Raw genomic sequence first — 15,771 nt, forward strand, 5'->3', positions numbered from 1 at the left:
TGTGCTAGTGAAATCCCAATTCCCCTATTCAAAAGTGGAGTAGAAGCAATGGTTTCCCTTAAGCCTAGATACTAACCTAACTCCAACTCCTATCACCTGGATTGTCACTTTCTGCTTAGTGGTGGCAATCCATTCCTGTTTCCCAGTGTGTGGCAGTGGCAAGAGCATGAACTTGCACCCATTAACTCTGCATGAGACCCCTTCTGGGCCTCAATTTCTTCATTCTTGTAGATGAAAGTGGTTGGAATAGATCACCAAAGGCTAATTTCCTTCTAATGATCTACGATGGGGGTGGATGAGGAGGGTTTCCTAGACTTATTGCTAATTTTTGTTTTTCATTCATTTATTTTTAATCATTAAGTGGGTTTTTTTTTTATTGCTTCAAAACACCTCCCTCATACCACCACTCTGGGGAAAAAAAGAAATATAAAACTCTTAACAAATAAAAGTGGTAAAATAAAACAAATTTCCATTTTGACAACATCCAAAAATGTCTTATTCTGCATACTAGTCCCTCTCCTGTCGGTTATGAGGAGGGCAGCATTCTTCATCATTGGTCTTTTGGAATTATGTTCATATATGTCATTTATCAGGGTGATTAAGTCTTTAAGAATTGCTCACTTTTACAATATTGAGGTTACGGTAAAAATTGTTCTCTTGGTTTTGTTTACTTTACTCTGTATCAGTTCAATACAAGTCTTCCTAGATTTCTCTGAAACCAACTCTTCACTTTGTACAGCACAACAGTATTCTGTTACATTCATGCAACATAGTGTCTTTATGCTATTTAAAATCTGCTCTTTCCCAGATCAATTTTACCCTATGTGTTTTGTTGAATAGACTAAAATAATTTCACTTTGCAATGCAAAATATGTTGTATCATCAATAAACACTTATTGTATGCCTACTATGTTCCAGGCATTGTAGTAAGCACATCAAGGTTTTCACTTGTTTCTAATCTTAAAAGTGATGAGTTTCAACAGTATTCTTTAAGATTACTCTACTCTTTAAGACACTTAAAAGCTCATGAGCCCCCATCAACACAATCATGTTTAATTGTCAGACAGTAGACAATTAGATCGAAGCAAAGGCTTTGAAGGCAACCTAAGCACTATAACTACAAAGCACTCCTCCATAAATGGGGGGTGGGAGAGAAGATTCATTTCGCCACAAATGCAAAATGACAATGAGAAGAGTTGCATAACCTTAAAGTACATTGTTAGTGAAGCAAAGATATAAGGAACGCAATGTGGGCAAAGCAATTTGGCCAAGTATTGAAAAGTCCCCAATATCATTATCATCCTGCTCTCTTAATGTGTCTTAGCTTGGCAGTTTGCTCAGCTGGCCTGCTCTCCCTCCTGTCTGGCAAAGCTAACTTGCACTTGAATTCCTGGTCACTTCCCTTCTCTACTACCAAACTAACTTTCCCTTTCTCCCTTCCTCCCTCTCTTCCATCTCTAAATGGCATAGTGGATGAGTGCCAGGTCTGGAGTCAGGAAGATTTATCTTTCAGAGTTCAAATTTGGCCTTAAACACTTACTAGTTGTGTGACTAAGTCCCTTAAGCCTGTTTGCCTCAGTTTCCTCATCTGTAAAATGAGCTGGAGAAAGGAAATGATATACCCCTCCATTAAATTTACCAAGAAAGTCCCAAATGGGGTAACAAAAAGTTGGACACAACCGAAGAACAACATGTTCATGTATATTTATATCCGTTCTCCTCTGTGTCCTATCTCTGTCACTGAGAAGGTCGGATGTTAAGTTCCATGACTGATGTAGGAGAAGCCTTCCTCTCTTCTGGTATGGGATGAGGGTTTATACTTCACAATGGTTTTTTTTTTTTCCTGCCTTCATTGTATCTGATCTTACTCTCATGGTTGGCAAGCTGGTTTCTGAAGGGCCACCAAGGGTATGGCAAAACTTCAGTCATCCAACTGCAAGGCTGCTTCTCTAATTCCATTAGGGAGAAATGTTCACTTCGTAAAAGGGGCAACTGTGTCCTATATTTTTATTACTCTGTTGCAAAGGACATGTATCTATCCAAGGAATACGGAGACTAAAACATCTCAGGAATAAGGAGACTAAAACAGGGATTTTTGAGGTGAATAGTCTATTGACATTATGCCATAGGGAAAGTGAACTTTCTAAAACACAGATGTCGCTTCTATTTCCCTGACTGGCTTTTCTTTAAGATTCCAGGTAAAGCATTCATTTATACCACCACGTAACTGATCACATAACTGTTCACACTCAAACGCGGCTCAAATCTCAGTTTAACTGAGAACGGCTGTGAGAACTTTCCTGCGTTCCCTTCGTGCCCCACCCCACTCACGTTCTTCTTTGCAGAGAAAGAACTTAATTTTTTAAGAGCCTGAGTCATGGAGAGGATAGAACTGGAACAGCTCTAGAAAGATGAATTGGAACCGAGGTTGCAAACGGAAAATCCAATTTCAGGTTGCATTTAAAGTGCGGCGCCCCTACCTCTTACCCTTTTGTCTGCTCACACCTCACGGGTGCCCTTCCTCCTTTTTATCATCCCCGTCCCTTTCTCCCCATTTTCTCATAGCATCTCACTCTGATTCAGCCCTGCCAGTCTTCCCTTGCTCAGACCCGCCTGGCATCCCTTAGCCTGGCTCTCTCTCAGTCCCTCCTCTTCCTTCCCCCTCCATCCCCTCCCCCGCCTGCGGGCGCCGGGCGGTCCTCAGCCGAGCCAGGAATCTGGCCGGCCCCCTGGCCAGCGGCGCTTTAGGCTTCAGCCTCCAGTGCCCTTCCCAAATCCTAATCGTCACCGCCCACAGAAGCCAATGAGCTGGGCCCGGCTCACGCAGATATACACACGAGATTGTTTCCCCCCTTCCCTTTTCAGTCAGTTTAAAAAGCAAACGCTGTCCCGATTCGGAGCGATTTGAAGTCCTGTCCTCTCCCCGACTAGTCTTCTCTCCGCCTTCCGGGCGCGCTTGGCGCAAGCAGTTCTGCTCTTTGCAGGGGCCTCTCCTCTGCCCTGCTCTGCTCTGCTCCGCTCGTGGAGAGCTGGGAATTTCGGAGTGCCCGAAGCCTTGCCTCCCTGCCCGCCCAAGCTCCGGCACGCCTCGCCGACCCCCGCTCTGTGTCTCCGTCCAGCCGCTTCGCCGTGTCCCATCTCCTCGCTGGCCGCACCTCCCTCCTTGGGACTGACCATGCCTGCCCGCGGTTTAGGGGCTGCGCTGCCGCCCTTGCTCCTGCTGCTGCTGCTGCCCCCAGTGCCCGGCGCCGCCCAGCTCTCCAGGAGCCGCTACGAGGGTAGTTCCCTGGTTTGCCCGGAGCACTGCGATCGCGCGCGCTGCGCCCCGCCGCCGGACGACTGCCAAGGCGGCAGCGTTCTGGATGCCTGTGGCTGCTGCCAGGTGTGCGGCGCCAAGGAGGGCGAGGCGTGCGGCGAGAACCCGTGCGGTGAGGGGCTCCAGTGCGTGGTGCCTTTCGGGGTGGCAGCTTCGGCCACAGTAAGGAGACGCGCCCAGGCCGGGCTGTGCGTCTGTGCCAGCAGCGAGCCGGTGTGCGGTAGTGACGCCAAGACCTACGGAAACCTGTGCCAGCTGAAGGCAGCGAGCCGGCGTTCCGAGAAACTCGGGCAGCCTCCAGTCATCGTCATCCAACGGGGCGCCTGTGGCCAAGGTGAGCGCACATCTGTTGACTCAGAGGCTGGACTGACCTACAATGAGGAACTAGGGGAGGGGAGTTGTGTCTCCTTGATGTGGCAACGAGATGTATGGTTGGTCACTTGTGGTGTGTGAGGCCCCTGTTTGGAACGTTAATGACCCTTTTATAGAACTATAGGATTTGGGGCACTTATTTTGGTAGGAATTACTTGTCTATCTAGATCAGTTTTTTTCCTTGGCTTTGCAAACGAAGAAACTGAGACCCACAGTGGGACTTGGTATTAAGGTACATAAATATCAGAGTTTAGATTGGAACTCTGGTTCTCTGAATACAAATCCAAAGCTCTGTCTGTCTCTTCTTTATTATCAACAGCAACTTACATTTGCATGGTTCTTCACAGTTTTCCCAGGCCCTTCTGATCTCATTTGGCAACAACTTTGGGAGGGGTAGGCCACAAGGTGAGTTTATATTATCCACATTTTTCAGCCGAGATTTAGAATTCATGTGACTTGTTCAGTCTTATAATTCAGTGGTAGAGTCAATACTAGACCTCAAATATCTGCTTCTGGCTCCTAATATGAGGCTCTTCATCACATCACCTCCTTATTGGAAGGGAGCAGAAGTGTTAACTTTTGAATCGGTGCCTTGGCAGGCTATGCCAACCTCGGTGGCATCAGTCTGGTACAGGGTAATGAGGAATGAAAGGAGATCAATGGGTCAGGCTCATGGAGGAATGTAGAGAGGGAAAGAACAATTAGAATCACCATGTTTTCATTCAAAATGTTCCTCCCTCCAAAACCAAACTCATTTGAAAGGGAACATCAATAGTTTAACAGTTTAACAGTAAAACCACTGTGTGCTTTGCTGTTTTTAGTACTTCTCACCATGTGCCCAGAAAAGAAGAGGAAAAAGTTAACTGCCCATTTGAATAAATAGTTCTGGTTTAGAATAGCTGATGTATAGAGAATTATGGAAAAGGGATGGATTTAACTCCTTGTCTTCTGACCAATTTTCAAAGTAATTTGAAAGGGAAAACTTGGAGAAGAAATGTTGAGCAGGGAATGAGAAGGGAATTAGAGAAGAAAAAGAATGTGCATTTCCAGGTGGGTCCTTCACACAAAGTGATTCTTATTGGGGGGGGGGGAGAGAAAAGAGGATGTAAAGAAACTTCATGGAAAAAAATTCATAAGCAACATAGAGCTGGCAAGCCCTCCTCTGAAACCAGATGTTTCTAATTGAATAAGATCTGCCAGTTTGAGTACAGTTTGGCAAGGACCTTCCTGCTGTCACCCAGAGCCAGATTTGCTTGTACCAACTTGTCAAGAAAGGGGGAGAGGGAAAGGAAATAAAAAGGAAAAGGATTTTGTCCAATTTTCTTTTTAGGAACATGGATTGGTACGGTAAACCAGGAATATTTAACAGTGTGACATACATGAAATCATCTTGGGATTGGGTTTTTAGACTTTTTTAATCACTTCATAAATAAAACAGCTCTGGTCCTCAGGGAACTTACAGTCTTGGGGAGCCAAGATGGATTCACATGAAAGAGTAAGTAACCAATTTAGTGTGGAATAGGTGGTACAGAAATTAAATATGACAGGAGTTTAGATGATCAGAGAAGGAGGCTGTGGGGGACAGTTAAGAGTGGTGGATTCGAAGTCTGAAGACGAGGGTTCAATTTGAGATGTTGAACCATGCTCTTGCATGTTAATCTGCAACAATAAAGATTCTGTAGTGCTTTAAGACTTGATTCAAGAGGTCTCTTCAAGCATCACAAATCTATTCTAGCTGAACTAGAAGGGAAGGAAAAAGGAAGGACTTTCCGGAGGCAGAGAATAATATGGACAAAGGACTACAAATGGGAAAGCACCAGAGATATTTGTAGACTACAGTAAGATGACTAGTTCAGTTGAGCAGAGAGCCGTGAGTACGTGGGGACCGTTTGTGAGATCTGAATCTGGAAAGGCCTGCAGTTTGGATTGTGGATGGCCTTGAATTTCTGGCCAAGTACAGACATTGGACTTGATCCAGGAGGCAGCAGGGAGTTATCAAAGATTTTTGAGCTGGGGAGTGACATAATGAAAGTGATGTTAAGGGTTAATCTGGCAAAGTACTTAGAAGGGCTCCAGGTGGGTGGGGCTTGGTGGGACCTGTGACCAGTCTGAAGGAAATTATAATAGTCTGAGTGTGAGGCAACAGTTTTGAAAAAGATATTTTTAGAGAGCAAGCCAGCTATCACTCTTTGTATTTTAATTGCTCAAAGGCCTTAAAAGTCTGAAGGTAGCAACAGCAGTCAAGCTAGTTGTAATTTATCCTCAGCTGGGAGTATTCACTTAACAAGCTTTGGAATTCACCAAGTTATTAACACTTGGAAGTAGAGAGCAGCCGCTTGCTTACCTAATTGCCTTAGACAAACACTGGAGTTCCCTTCTGCTTGCAGCTTTGGAAAAAGAGGTGTTACAAGGTGGCTGGAGAAGTGTGGGAGAGCCAGAAAGACCTAGAAGCCCCAGGTAGTTGTCTAGACTTTAAATTCCCCAAAGGCATAGATGTGTCTGTTGTCTTGTATAGGTGGGAAGGCGACGTACCCTGTTAATTGGTGAGATAAAATGAGATAATTGCTTTTCCAGGAGCATGTGATAAATGTACAGTCAGGGATCCCATTTGAGCTGGACTGGTTATCAAGTGGTAATTAGAGGGGTTCTGGTGAAGTGGTATTGATCAGGGCACTGCCATGCTAGAAATGTACCAAGAATAAAAATAATGGTTGGCATTCATGTAGTGTTTTAAGGTCGGCAAAACATTGACCCACATTTTGACCTCTGATCCTCTCTACATCCTGGTCAGGCAAAGTGGGCTTTGTCACTGTTCAGAGTTTGTGTTGAAGGAAGAATTTGAACCCAGCTGTCTGGAAGAATGTAAAATTGCTGTAGGGCCTAACATGGTGCTATGTTTTCTACTTAATCATTGAAGTAGGCAGCAAGATGATGGTGGAAAGGAGATGGAACTTGGAGTCAGGAGATCTGGATTTGATTTCCAGCCCTGCCTTGTATTCAGTATGTAATCTCCAAGGAAAGTCACCTAGCCTTTCCTAGTTTTTTTTTCTCATCAGTTAAAATGGGGACAAAAATATCTTTTACTGTCTCCATCACTGGGCTGTGAGGATCAGATAAGATACCAAATGTGAAGGACTTCATTGCCACAAAATGTTATACAGATGTAAGCTATTAAGATGATAATTCCCAAATTTCAGTAATTCAAGGAGACTTTTTTTTATTTCGTTGGTTTTAATATTCCCAGTCTTGCTATAATTTAGTAAATGGCTTTTGAGAGTTCTTACATTGAAAATAATTTATCACCTTGGGGCCAAATTATTGATAAAACTTTCTTATACCACATTGCCTGGGATTCAGTGAGATTGACTGGCCTTCCTGCTGGTGGCCAAAGAGGATACTCTATCTCCTGACTAGGAATTTTTACTCACTGTCCCCTTAGCCTGAAATTCTTCTTCTCTGCATCTCAATCTCTTGGTTTCCTTCAGTCTTAGCAAAAATACAACCTTCTACAAGAAACTTTTCCTAGACCCTCTTAATGCTAGTGGCTCCCCTATAAGATGATCCCTAATTTACTCTGTGTGTATCTTCGGTGTAAATAGTTGTCTGCATGTTGTCTCCCTTATTAGACTCTGAGCAACTTGAGATCAGAGACTGTCTGGCCTTTTTGTGTATGTTCAGCATCTAACACATGATAAGGCATTTAGTCACTGCTTATTGAGTGGACTGTGGAACTTAGCTAATTCAACCTCCCTAGCTTGGTGTGCTCTGCTGGCACTGTCCAGGAACGTTTAGGGTCAGCTCTTCACCACAATGAGGCCTCAGAGGAGAGCTTTAGTGAAAGATCATTCTTTTTCTTAATTGTTTGTTAAATGAGTCTGTTCCTCAGGTGGTAGTGGACAGGGAGGCAGCATTTTGTAAAAACCAGGAAAACTTCTACCTACTTGTGAGATCAGCTTGCATGCAGAGGACCATTAATTGTCTTCTATATGCCAGGCACTGTGCTAAGTATTGTGGATGTAAAGAAAAGCAAAAAAACAAAACAAAACAAAAGAAACTCAGAAACAACACACACAGTCCTTGCTCTCAAGGGTCAGTATGAAGTTTTGTTTCCCTTGCTTTCCTGTCTATGGGCAAGTTTTGGTTTATTCTTAAAGGGAGGAGATATAAAAGGCCACCCTGAATTTTACATTTGATATATTCCCCTAAAAGGAATCAGAGAGAAGGGAGGAAAGAAGGAAAATGTGAATCCAAATGTGAGAGACAGATGGGGTGAAAAAGAAGGGAAAGAATGGGGTGAGGAGGGTCTGAGATATCCGAACTATATTTGGAGCCAAGATACATGCTGAGCAGTGGGAAGAGTTTCCGAAGAAGTGATTCTGTTTAGTTTCTAGGTACATAACTCATTGGGAAGGAGCAGTAACAGTTGAGAGTATTTAGGTGAAAAATAGAAGCATTGACCTTGGTGGGGAATAAATTGTCCTGATCCATACACTTTAATGGATTCTCCTTTCTGTTGTTCTCACTCAGTATTAGAATTTTATAAATTAGTAATGCTCTTGAAAAAAAAAATCAAGTGACATCTACTTTGTTGCTTTTGAAATAGCTACAGCAGTGCTCAAAATAACTATGTATTCAATAAGCAATTAGAAGGCATCATGAGCTAATTGTGGTCAGAACTCGTGACCGTGCCAGGGATTTGGGGCTAGTTTTTGACTTCTTTTTAGATTTATGTGATCTAGACACCTCTGGGCCTTAAATTTGGTAAGTAAATTTTCCATGAGCTTATATTTCAAGTGAATAAGTAACATGGATACCCATGCTTAATATTTTTTTTAACGTGACATGTTGTGGTGGTGCTTGGAATTGCTTTGAGGACAAATAAATGGCAAGCAGGAACGTTGAATGAATAGTAAGGTTGTATGATATAATTTCCAATATAATAAAAATAGTTTACATCTATCGAATGCTTTACTTTTGGGCAAACCTGTGAAGTATAAATGAGGAATCATAGGTTGACTCTCTCCGAGTTGCACATATCACCTGGATTGTGAGGAGCAGAGCCAAGATTCAAACCCAGATCTACCAATTATATCCAATGTTCTGTTTGTTATACCATGATACTTATGTGTTAAGGACTGAATTAATTTTTTCTTCCCACATTCAAATAGCTAGGTGGTGCAGTGGATAGAGTGCCAGACCTGGAATCAGGAAGACCTGAGTTCAAATCCATCCTTCCTCCCTCCTTTTCTTCCTTCCTTTCCTCCCAAGGTTTCAATTTTATTTATAAATTAATTTCTTTATTTTAGTTCTTATATGCATATGCATAGTAAGTTCCAGAACTTACTTCCTTTTATATTGAATAACAGGGCAGGAAGGTTTACTTGAAGGCAGGGGGATGGAGACCAGAAAAGGTTGGGAACTCTTGTCCCTATGGTCCATGGAAGAACACAGAAATTGACAGGAAGCCATAACAATCATGATTCACTAGTGGTGTTGGGTTTACTTCTGGAATCTCTGGCAATTTCCAAGTTTAATAGGTAATCATTCACCAAGCATTTATTAAGCACCTTACTGTTGTGCCAGACATTATGCTAGGTGTTGGGGAGATAAATTCAAAGAATAAAATAATCCTTCCTCTGAAGGAACAAAAATAACACTAATAATTGCTAGTATTTATATAGCACTTTAGGATTTTTCAAAACATTTCACAAATATGATATAAATCGATCTTCACAATGACTCTGTGAAGCAGGTGCTATTATTATCCCCCTTTTACAGATAAGGAAATTGAGGCTAAGTTTACATGGCTAGTGTGTGTCTAAGATAGGATATGAACTCAGACCCCTCTGACTCCAGGTTCAACACTCTCTGTTGTACTACCTGGCTGCCTACAAGAAGCCTACATTCTAACTATAATGGAACAACATGTTTTGATCAGTCAGGATTTTGTGCATAATTTTCCAAGCTTGAGAAACCCCTTCTTGCTTGTTGGGCAGCAGGGTTATGCAGAAAGAACAGTGATCTGCTTATAATAAACTTCCTTTTCTGTTTTGTTATGGGGTTTATTGCATGGGAGAAGATTTGATGTGGACTTCATTTTTCCAGTATCCTCCAAGAGCTGAGTCATCTTTGTTCCATGTAAATTGTAGAACTTTCAGTAGGCTGCCAGTATATTAAATGGCTAATCAATTCTCAGTGGGGGAGGGGAGATGATGCTTACAGAAATTCCTGCCAATTTTGATCAACTGAAAAATGAACTGAAAAATGACTGCCATCTGGAGACTGTAGAAGAAGGCATTAACGTTCCCCATTTCTTGGCAGACAGGTAACCCTGAGGAGGAGAACCTTATTCTATCATGTCTCCCCAGTAGTAAATTCCCTTTTGCAAAGTGTGGCAATAAGATGAGTAACATGTGGTACCTTGTCAGGACTCCTACCATGAAGTATATGTGAACCACAAGGTTAAATTATAAAATTTCCCTGTTACTGATGTGTCTTCCTGTCCTAGGTTTCTTTCTTCTTGACAGTATGAGGTTTAATAGCCCACGATAGCTCTTTGCTTTGTTGATTTGTCTTTGGGTTGTTTCTCTCACAGATGTTCAACATGAGCAAAAGTCGGAGTAGAATTAACCAGGGTCATCCAAAAAGAGCTGTGATCAACTCCCTTCCTCTGAAAAAGATAATTTGAATTAGGAATTTGAATTCATAATTCATTTATCACTGAGCAGCATAAGGTAGAGTTAAGGAGTCAGGAGATCTGAAATCCAGTTTTAGCCTGACTTTGAGCAAGCCACTGTATTAGGAGAGGTTTGCACAAGAGGATCTCTAAGGTCCTTTTTCAGCTCTAAAAATCTGTGATCCAATGAAAAATCCCTCCATTTGACAATAAGCTCTTGGTTGAGAATAAGTAGGGCCAAAGCCACAGACTTGTCAGCAAAAGAAGGAAGGGCATCATACCCATCATTTGGGAAGTTCCGACCTCAGTCTCTGAAGCTGTTTGCCCAGTGAGGGCTATGATTTTCCATGCAGACTTTTTTTTCCCTAAAAAAAAAAAAGGAGCTGAAACGACTTTTAAAACTTCCTTGACCTGAAAGACTTGTAAAAAGCTATTGGTCTGTGGGCCAATTTTGCCTTCCCCATCCCCCAGTAAAAGTTCTAAGCTCAAAAAAATGTCACTGAACCATAATTACAGTGTTAGGCTGGAGAAGAACAATCAGCACAGGAATTATAATGAATGTAATAAAGTCAGTGAATCAGGGCAGAAATGCTTCAAGTTCTTCTATAACCTCATCAACCTTTCTTTGGGACAGAATGACCAACCTCTTATGTCACTAAAAGCCACGATGACCAATAAGAAATCAGTCTTAAACTGGAGCAACTAGTATAGGATAAAAGTCACTCTATACTCAGTTATTAAATCGTCTTCTCCAGCTTGCAAGTCTTTCCAGTTAGTGGTTGTTCTTGACCTTGGAAAGACAAAGTATGGGATGATAATCTGTGGAAAGAAAAAGGCAAATCTAACTGAATGATGCTTTGGAGCAGGGTGGGGTTTGAATGGAATCAGAGAATATTGGAGCAAGCTGGAAGGGACCCTTAAGATCATGTAATCCCACCCATTCATTTTACACTTGGGGAAACCGAACTCCAGAGAAGGTGGCTTGCCCAAGATCACACAAAACTAGTGAGTGGTGGTTGTTTGTCTTTCCTTTTCAAAGAGGACTAGTGACATCATGGGGATGTCTTGAGGCACACGTGAATTGGATTTAAGTGAGGCAGAGATGCACAAAATAATCCCTCACTCTCTCTTCCAGCGTTATCAAGTTCAGAGTCAGTTGTCCAATGAGTCATAGAGCCAGGGTGAAAGCATATGTCTGATGGCTCCCTGTCTCCCCATGGCTCCTTCTATTATACCAATGCAGTCATAACCTTGTTCAGAAAAAAAGTTTCCTAAATTCAGTGGAAGAATAGAGGACAACAGTTGTTTTGTTTTGTTTTTTCTTTCATTTTTTCCTTCTTGCATCATCTTAACCTAAAACTGGTTTTCTATCAAGGTCCCTGAAAGACATTTTTGAATTCAGTGTTGCTAAGACTTTTCTCTCAAATAATTGGTTCTTATAAGGATGAATGTAGCATTAAAAATAAGAATGTTTTAGAGAAATGGGGATTATACATCAGATAGATAAAAATAACTGGTCTTTTACAGTTTGTTAAATCACAGAATGTTAGGGATATGTGAGTCTTTCAATGTTTTCTAAACCAATTTATTTTAAATATTTGGAAACTAATGCCCAGAGAGGGAAAATAACTTGCCTATGGTCACACTGGGCATTAGAGTATGACCTTGTGTGACCCTGGGCAAGTCATTTAACCTGTTTACCTCAGTTTCCTCAACTACAAAATAGGGATAATAATGGCATCTGCCTTGCAGGATCATTATAAGGCTCAAAGAGCTTAGCACAGAGACGTAGTAGGTGCTGTATAAGTGGTTATTCTCATCCCTTCCATTCAGTGGCAGAGCAGGGACTAGAACTCAGATCTTCTGATCCCTACTGGACTAAGAAGGTTGCTTCTCCTACACCATCTTGGTTTTAACTGTTCCTGAGCTGATTACTTGAGCCAGAAATTACTTCTGGCATCTGCCTGCCTCCTGCTAACTTCCTCTTCCATTCCACCTCTCTCTGCGCCCCACCCCCCCACTTTCCCCCAGGACCTCATCTTGTTCCTTTCTAAATCTCTGGTTTTTTTGTCCTGAGACTATCTTCTCAATCAAACCATTTCCTTCCACCTATACCTCTGGCTCTTCAACATTACTCAGCTGCACTCTGACTGCTTAACTTTGTACTGACTGGAGAGGTAGCATGGTAGGTACCTGGACTGGGGACAGATGACCTGGTTTTATCATTTATTACCTTGCTAACCTTTAGCAAGTCCTTTTAGCCCAATGGCTTCTACTTCATCATTTATAAAATTAGTGGTTTGAAGTGGATTGAGGGTTGTAAATATTTTTGGTGCATATTTGACCCTTTTGGCAGTTTGGGGAACCCTTCTCAGGATAATTTTTAAATATATAAAATAAAATACATAGGATTAAAAAGGAAACCAATCTTATTAAAAAAACAATTTATTTCGCATGAAAGTTCCTGGATCCGCTGAAATCTACCCAGAGACCCCATATTAAGAACCTTTGGATTAGCCAGCGAAGAAACCTGTGTTCTTGCTCTATGTCAACACTGATGTGAAACCTGGGCATTCCCAGCATCCCCCTGTTTGCACTGGACCCTGTTCTTCACAAAATACCCTGCTCTCCCTAATTTCTCCCCACCTTACTTGATCTAGGGTTCTCATTCCTTCACTCAAGTCACTGATCCTTACTTACACTCCAATCCCCTTAAGCGATTGATGTCTCCCGAGTTCAGGCATCCTACTTTGGGCCACTTTGTTGAAGGAAAGAGAATTCCAGGGGGAGGCTGAATGATTTTGGCAGAGCAGTCTCACAAGAAGGAGTAGCCAGAGCAGGAAGACTGCTTAGCTGAGAAATCTGGGAAGGTCAGGAACTGAGCCAGATGCTTATCAAGGGGAAAGTTGATAGTGTTTTTGTGAACTGAGCTTTCAGCTGTTTCCCTGAAGATAATAATAGATACATCAAGTTTGGCTTTTGGTGGAGATTTTTTAAAAGAACTTATATGGGTAGACTTGATTTAAAAACTTAAAAAAATTAACTAGCTCATAAAAGACTGTTATGTTAAAAGAAAACAGCAGTTCCCATCAAACACCTGCAATTACCCCGATGAGGAGAATGATATTGAAGAGGGCCTGAGTCCTGACTTTAATTCTGCCCCTGACTTGTTCTATCAAAGACTCTGTGACTTTGGGCAAATGTCTTCAGGTCTGTTGGCCTCAATTCTTTCCTCTGTGACATGGGTATAATGGCACCTCCTCTACCTACCTCCAAAGATAGAGTCTCTACAAGCACTTTTGAAATCACAGACTGAAAAATTCAAGTTAAATATTATGGTAATATGACTTTTGATGTTTAAGCATCAAGGTAACAAGTGAAATTGAATGAATGAAAAAGCATTTATTTATGTATTGTGGGGAGGAATTACGCTAAGGTTTGAGGAAACAAGTGGAAGTAGTCTGAAAGTCCTTGCTCTCAAGGAGGTCACCCTCAGACTTGGGAAGAGAGAACATAAAAGAAAGGTCAGCTGTGTGAAGGATAGAGGCTTGTAAGAGCTCTGAAGCAGAGTGATTGGCAGTAAGACTCGGGGCTCCACAGTTTTCATCAGTATGTCACATGGGGGTGAGGCAGGCCAGATGGCCTACAGGCAAAAAATCTTGATGGTCCTCCATCTGACAGGAGCAAGAAGAATGGGTCACTCTAGTCTCACCCAAGCCTTATAGCAGTCAAGCTAAATGGGTAACTACCGGAAGGAATGAAGGAAAATTACCCTCTTTGTGGCTGGAAAAAACAAGGGGACTGAAGAAATAGATCCAAACTGTGGCTCCCACACCAGTGACGCGTATGTAGAGGTTTGCCATCTGTGTGCCCAAGTTGCCACTAGTTTTATTGATCCTGAACTTTATTCTCTGGCTGTCCAATTGAGTTTTTTAGGTCTTCTTTCGCCTGCTTTATGATCTCCTTTATTTAAGGTTTGAGCAGAGTCTCTGGATGAAGTCTTCCCTTATGTTGTTAAGTGAGTGATAGAGGGATTTACAATTCAGTCCAGCAGTCTGGCATGTGGCACATTTCCCTCACAGTAAGTTTGCTAAGCTGTCTGTGTGACAGGACCAGAAAGAGAGAGATAGCTAACACCACTTGGAGAGACCACTTTTCTCTCCTCTCTCCCTCATTTAAACCATTAAGAAAATGGTTTAAACCCTAAAACAAACAAATACTTGAGTTATAACTTCAATTCCTTTTTAAACAAAGTGGGTCATAAGAGGACTGGAATAGAGTGGCCATCTTCAACTTCATTTTAATGATCTGTTGTCTGAAGGCCTCTGGCTCAGAGAATTTTGTCTTCAGCTCCAGAGAGGTGTATTAAATGCCCCTTGTATGCAAGACACAGAGTCATCCTGAAAGGTATCTTTGTCTCCTCATCCTTTACTCTTTGGATCGGTGACCCATACCATAAGGAGAGAAGGGCCCTATCAGAGCTTGCCCCCCATCTTTGGAAGTCTCCAGCTCTTGTTCTAGGAGGAACATCTCAGCATGGTGCAGAGGCCCCATTTTTGCCATCCCCTCCCAGGTCCCCACCCACCCCCAATCACCATGGAATTGGCAGTTGCAGTCTATTAGGTTTCCTGGACTTGCTTTTTCTTTGTTTTTCTCCCTGTCCCAGACTGTCTTGGGGCCAGACTTGGAATTGCAGACGTTTTTGACCAGTTTCCTTGAAATTTATGTCGTGGGGCAGACAGATTGCAGCCACTCTAATTAAAAGTGAGGCAAACTGAGTCCTGTGGGATGCACCAGTTGACCTGTTACTTCTGTTGCACAGTGGACAAGTATTTCCCCCTGCTTTACCAGAGCACTAGTTTTTCTTTTCTTTTCTTCCTTTTTTTTGCACAGAGGACAATACTCCCTGCTTCACACCTCAATATTTCTAGTGGTAAATTTAAATCTATTTCTTCTTTGGGTCCCAGACTCTGTTTACTGAGACATAACCCACAGGGAGAGAGGGTGGCTGAAGCTCACTGGGGGAGGAGTTCTAGGCCAGACAACAGGTTCTGTGTGCATTGGAACTGTTCATCTCTCCCCAAAATAGCCCATTTGAAATGCAGCTTTCCTGGTTCATCATTTTCTCTTCCTCTCCCTCCCCCCATCCGATCTGGCCTTTTCTCCTTTGGCTTCTCACAATAATTCTTGTATTTAAGCATGAAATCCCACAAAACAGGCTTTTCTTTTAGTAAACATCATCTTTGCTCGCACTGAATATGTCCCATTGCTTCTCTCTACCAGCTGCAGTTATCTTATAAAAGGGACCAGTGTCAGGTTGAAGTTAACATTCTAAGCACTGTTCCTATTGTTTAGGCAACAGTCTAACTTTCTCATAGCCACCTAACCTCTGACCTCCTGGTTCACA

The 15,771-nt window shown here is 42.3% G+C and overlaps 1 protein-coding gene across 1 annotated transcript in view; it reads left to right on the forward strand.

Moving 5' to 3' along the window:
- Positions 1-2,695: 2,695 nt before the first annotated feature.
- HTRA1 (HtrA serine peptidase 1) overlaps positions 2,696-15,771 on the forward strand; it is a 69,610-nt gene continuing 56,534 nt past the window's right edge. Inside the window, exon 1 of the mRNA XM_072624720.1 lies at positions 2,696-3,650. Coding sequence (XP_072480821.1) covers positions 3,176-3,650 — 475 coding nt within the window. The 5' untranslated portion in view covers positions 2,696-3,175. The remainder of the gene's footprint in view (positions 3,651-15,771) is intronic.

The sequence above is a fragment of the Notamacropus eugenii genome, chromosome 1, assembly GCF_028372415.1.
Source record: "Notamacropus eugenii isolate mMacEug1 chromosome 1, mMacEug1.pri_v2, whole genome shotgun sequence".
Classification (NCBI taxonomy): domain Eukaryota; kingdom Metazoa; phylum Chordata; class Mammalia; order Diprotodontia; family Macropodidae; genus Notamacropus; species Notamacropus eugenii.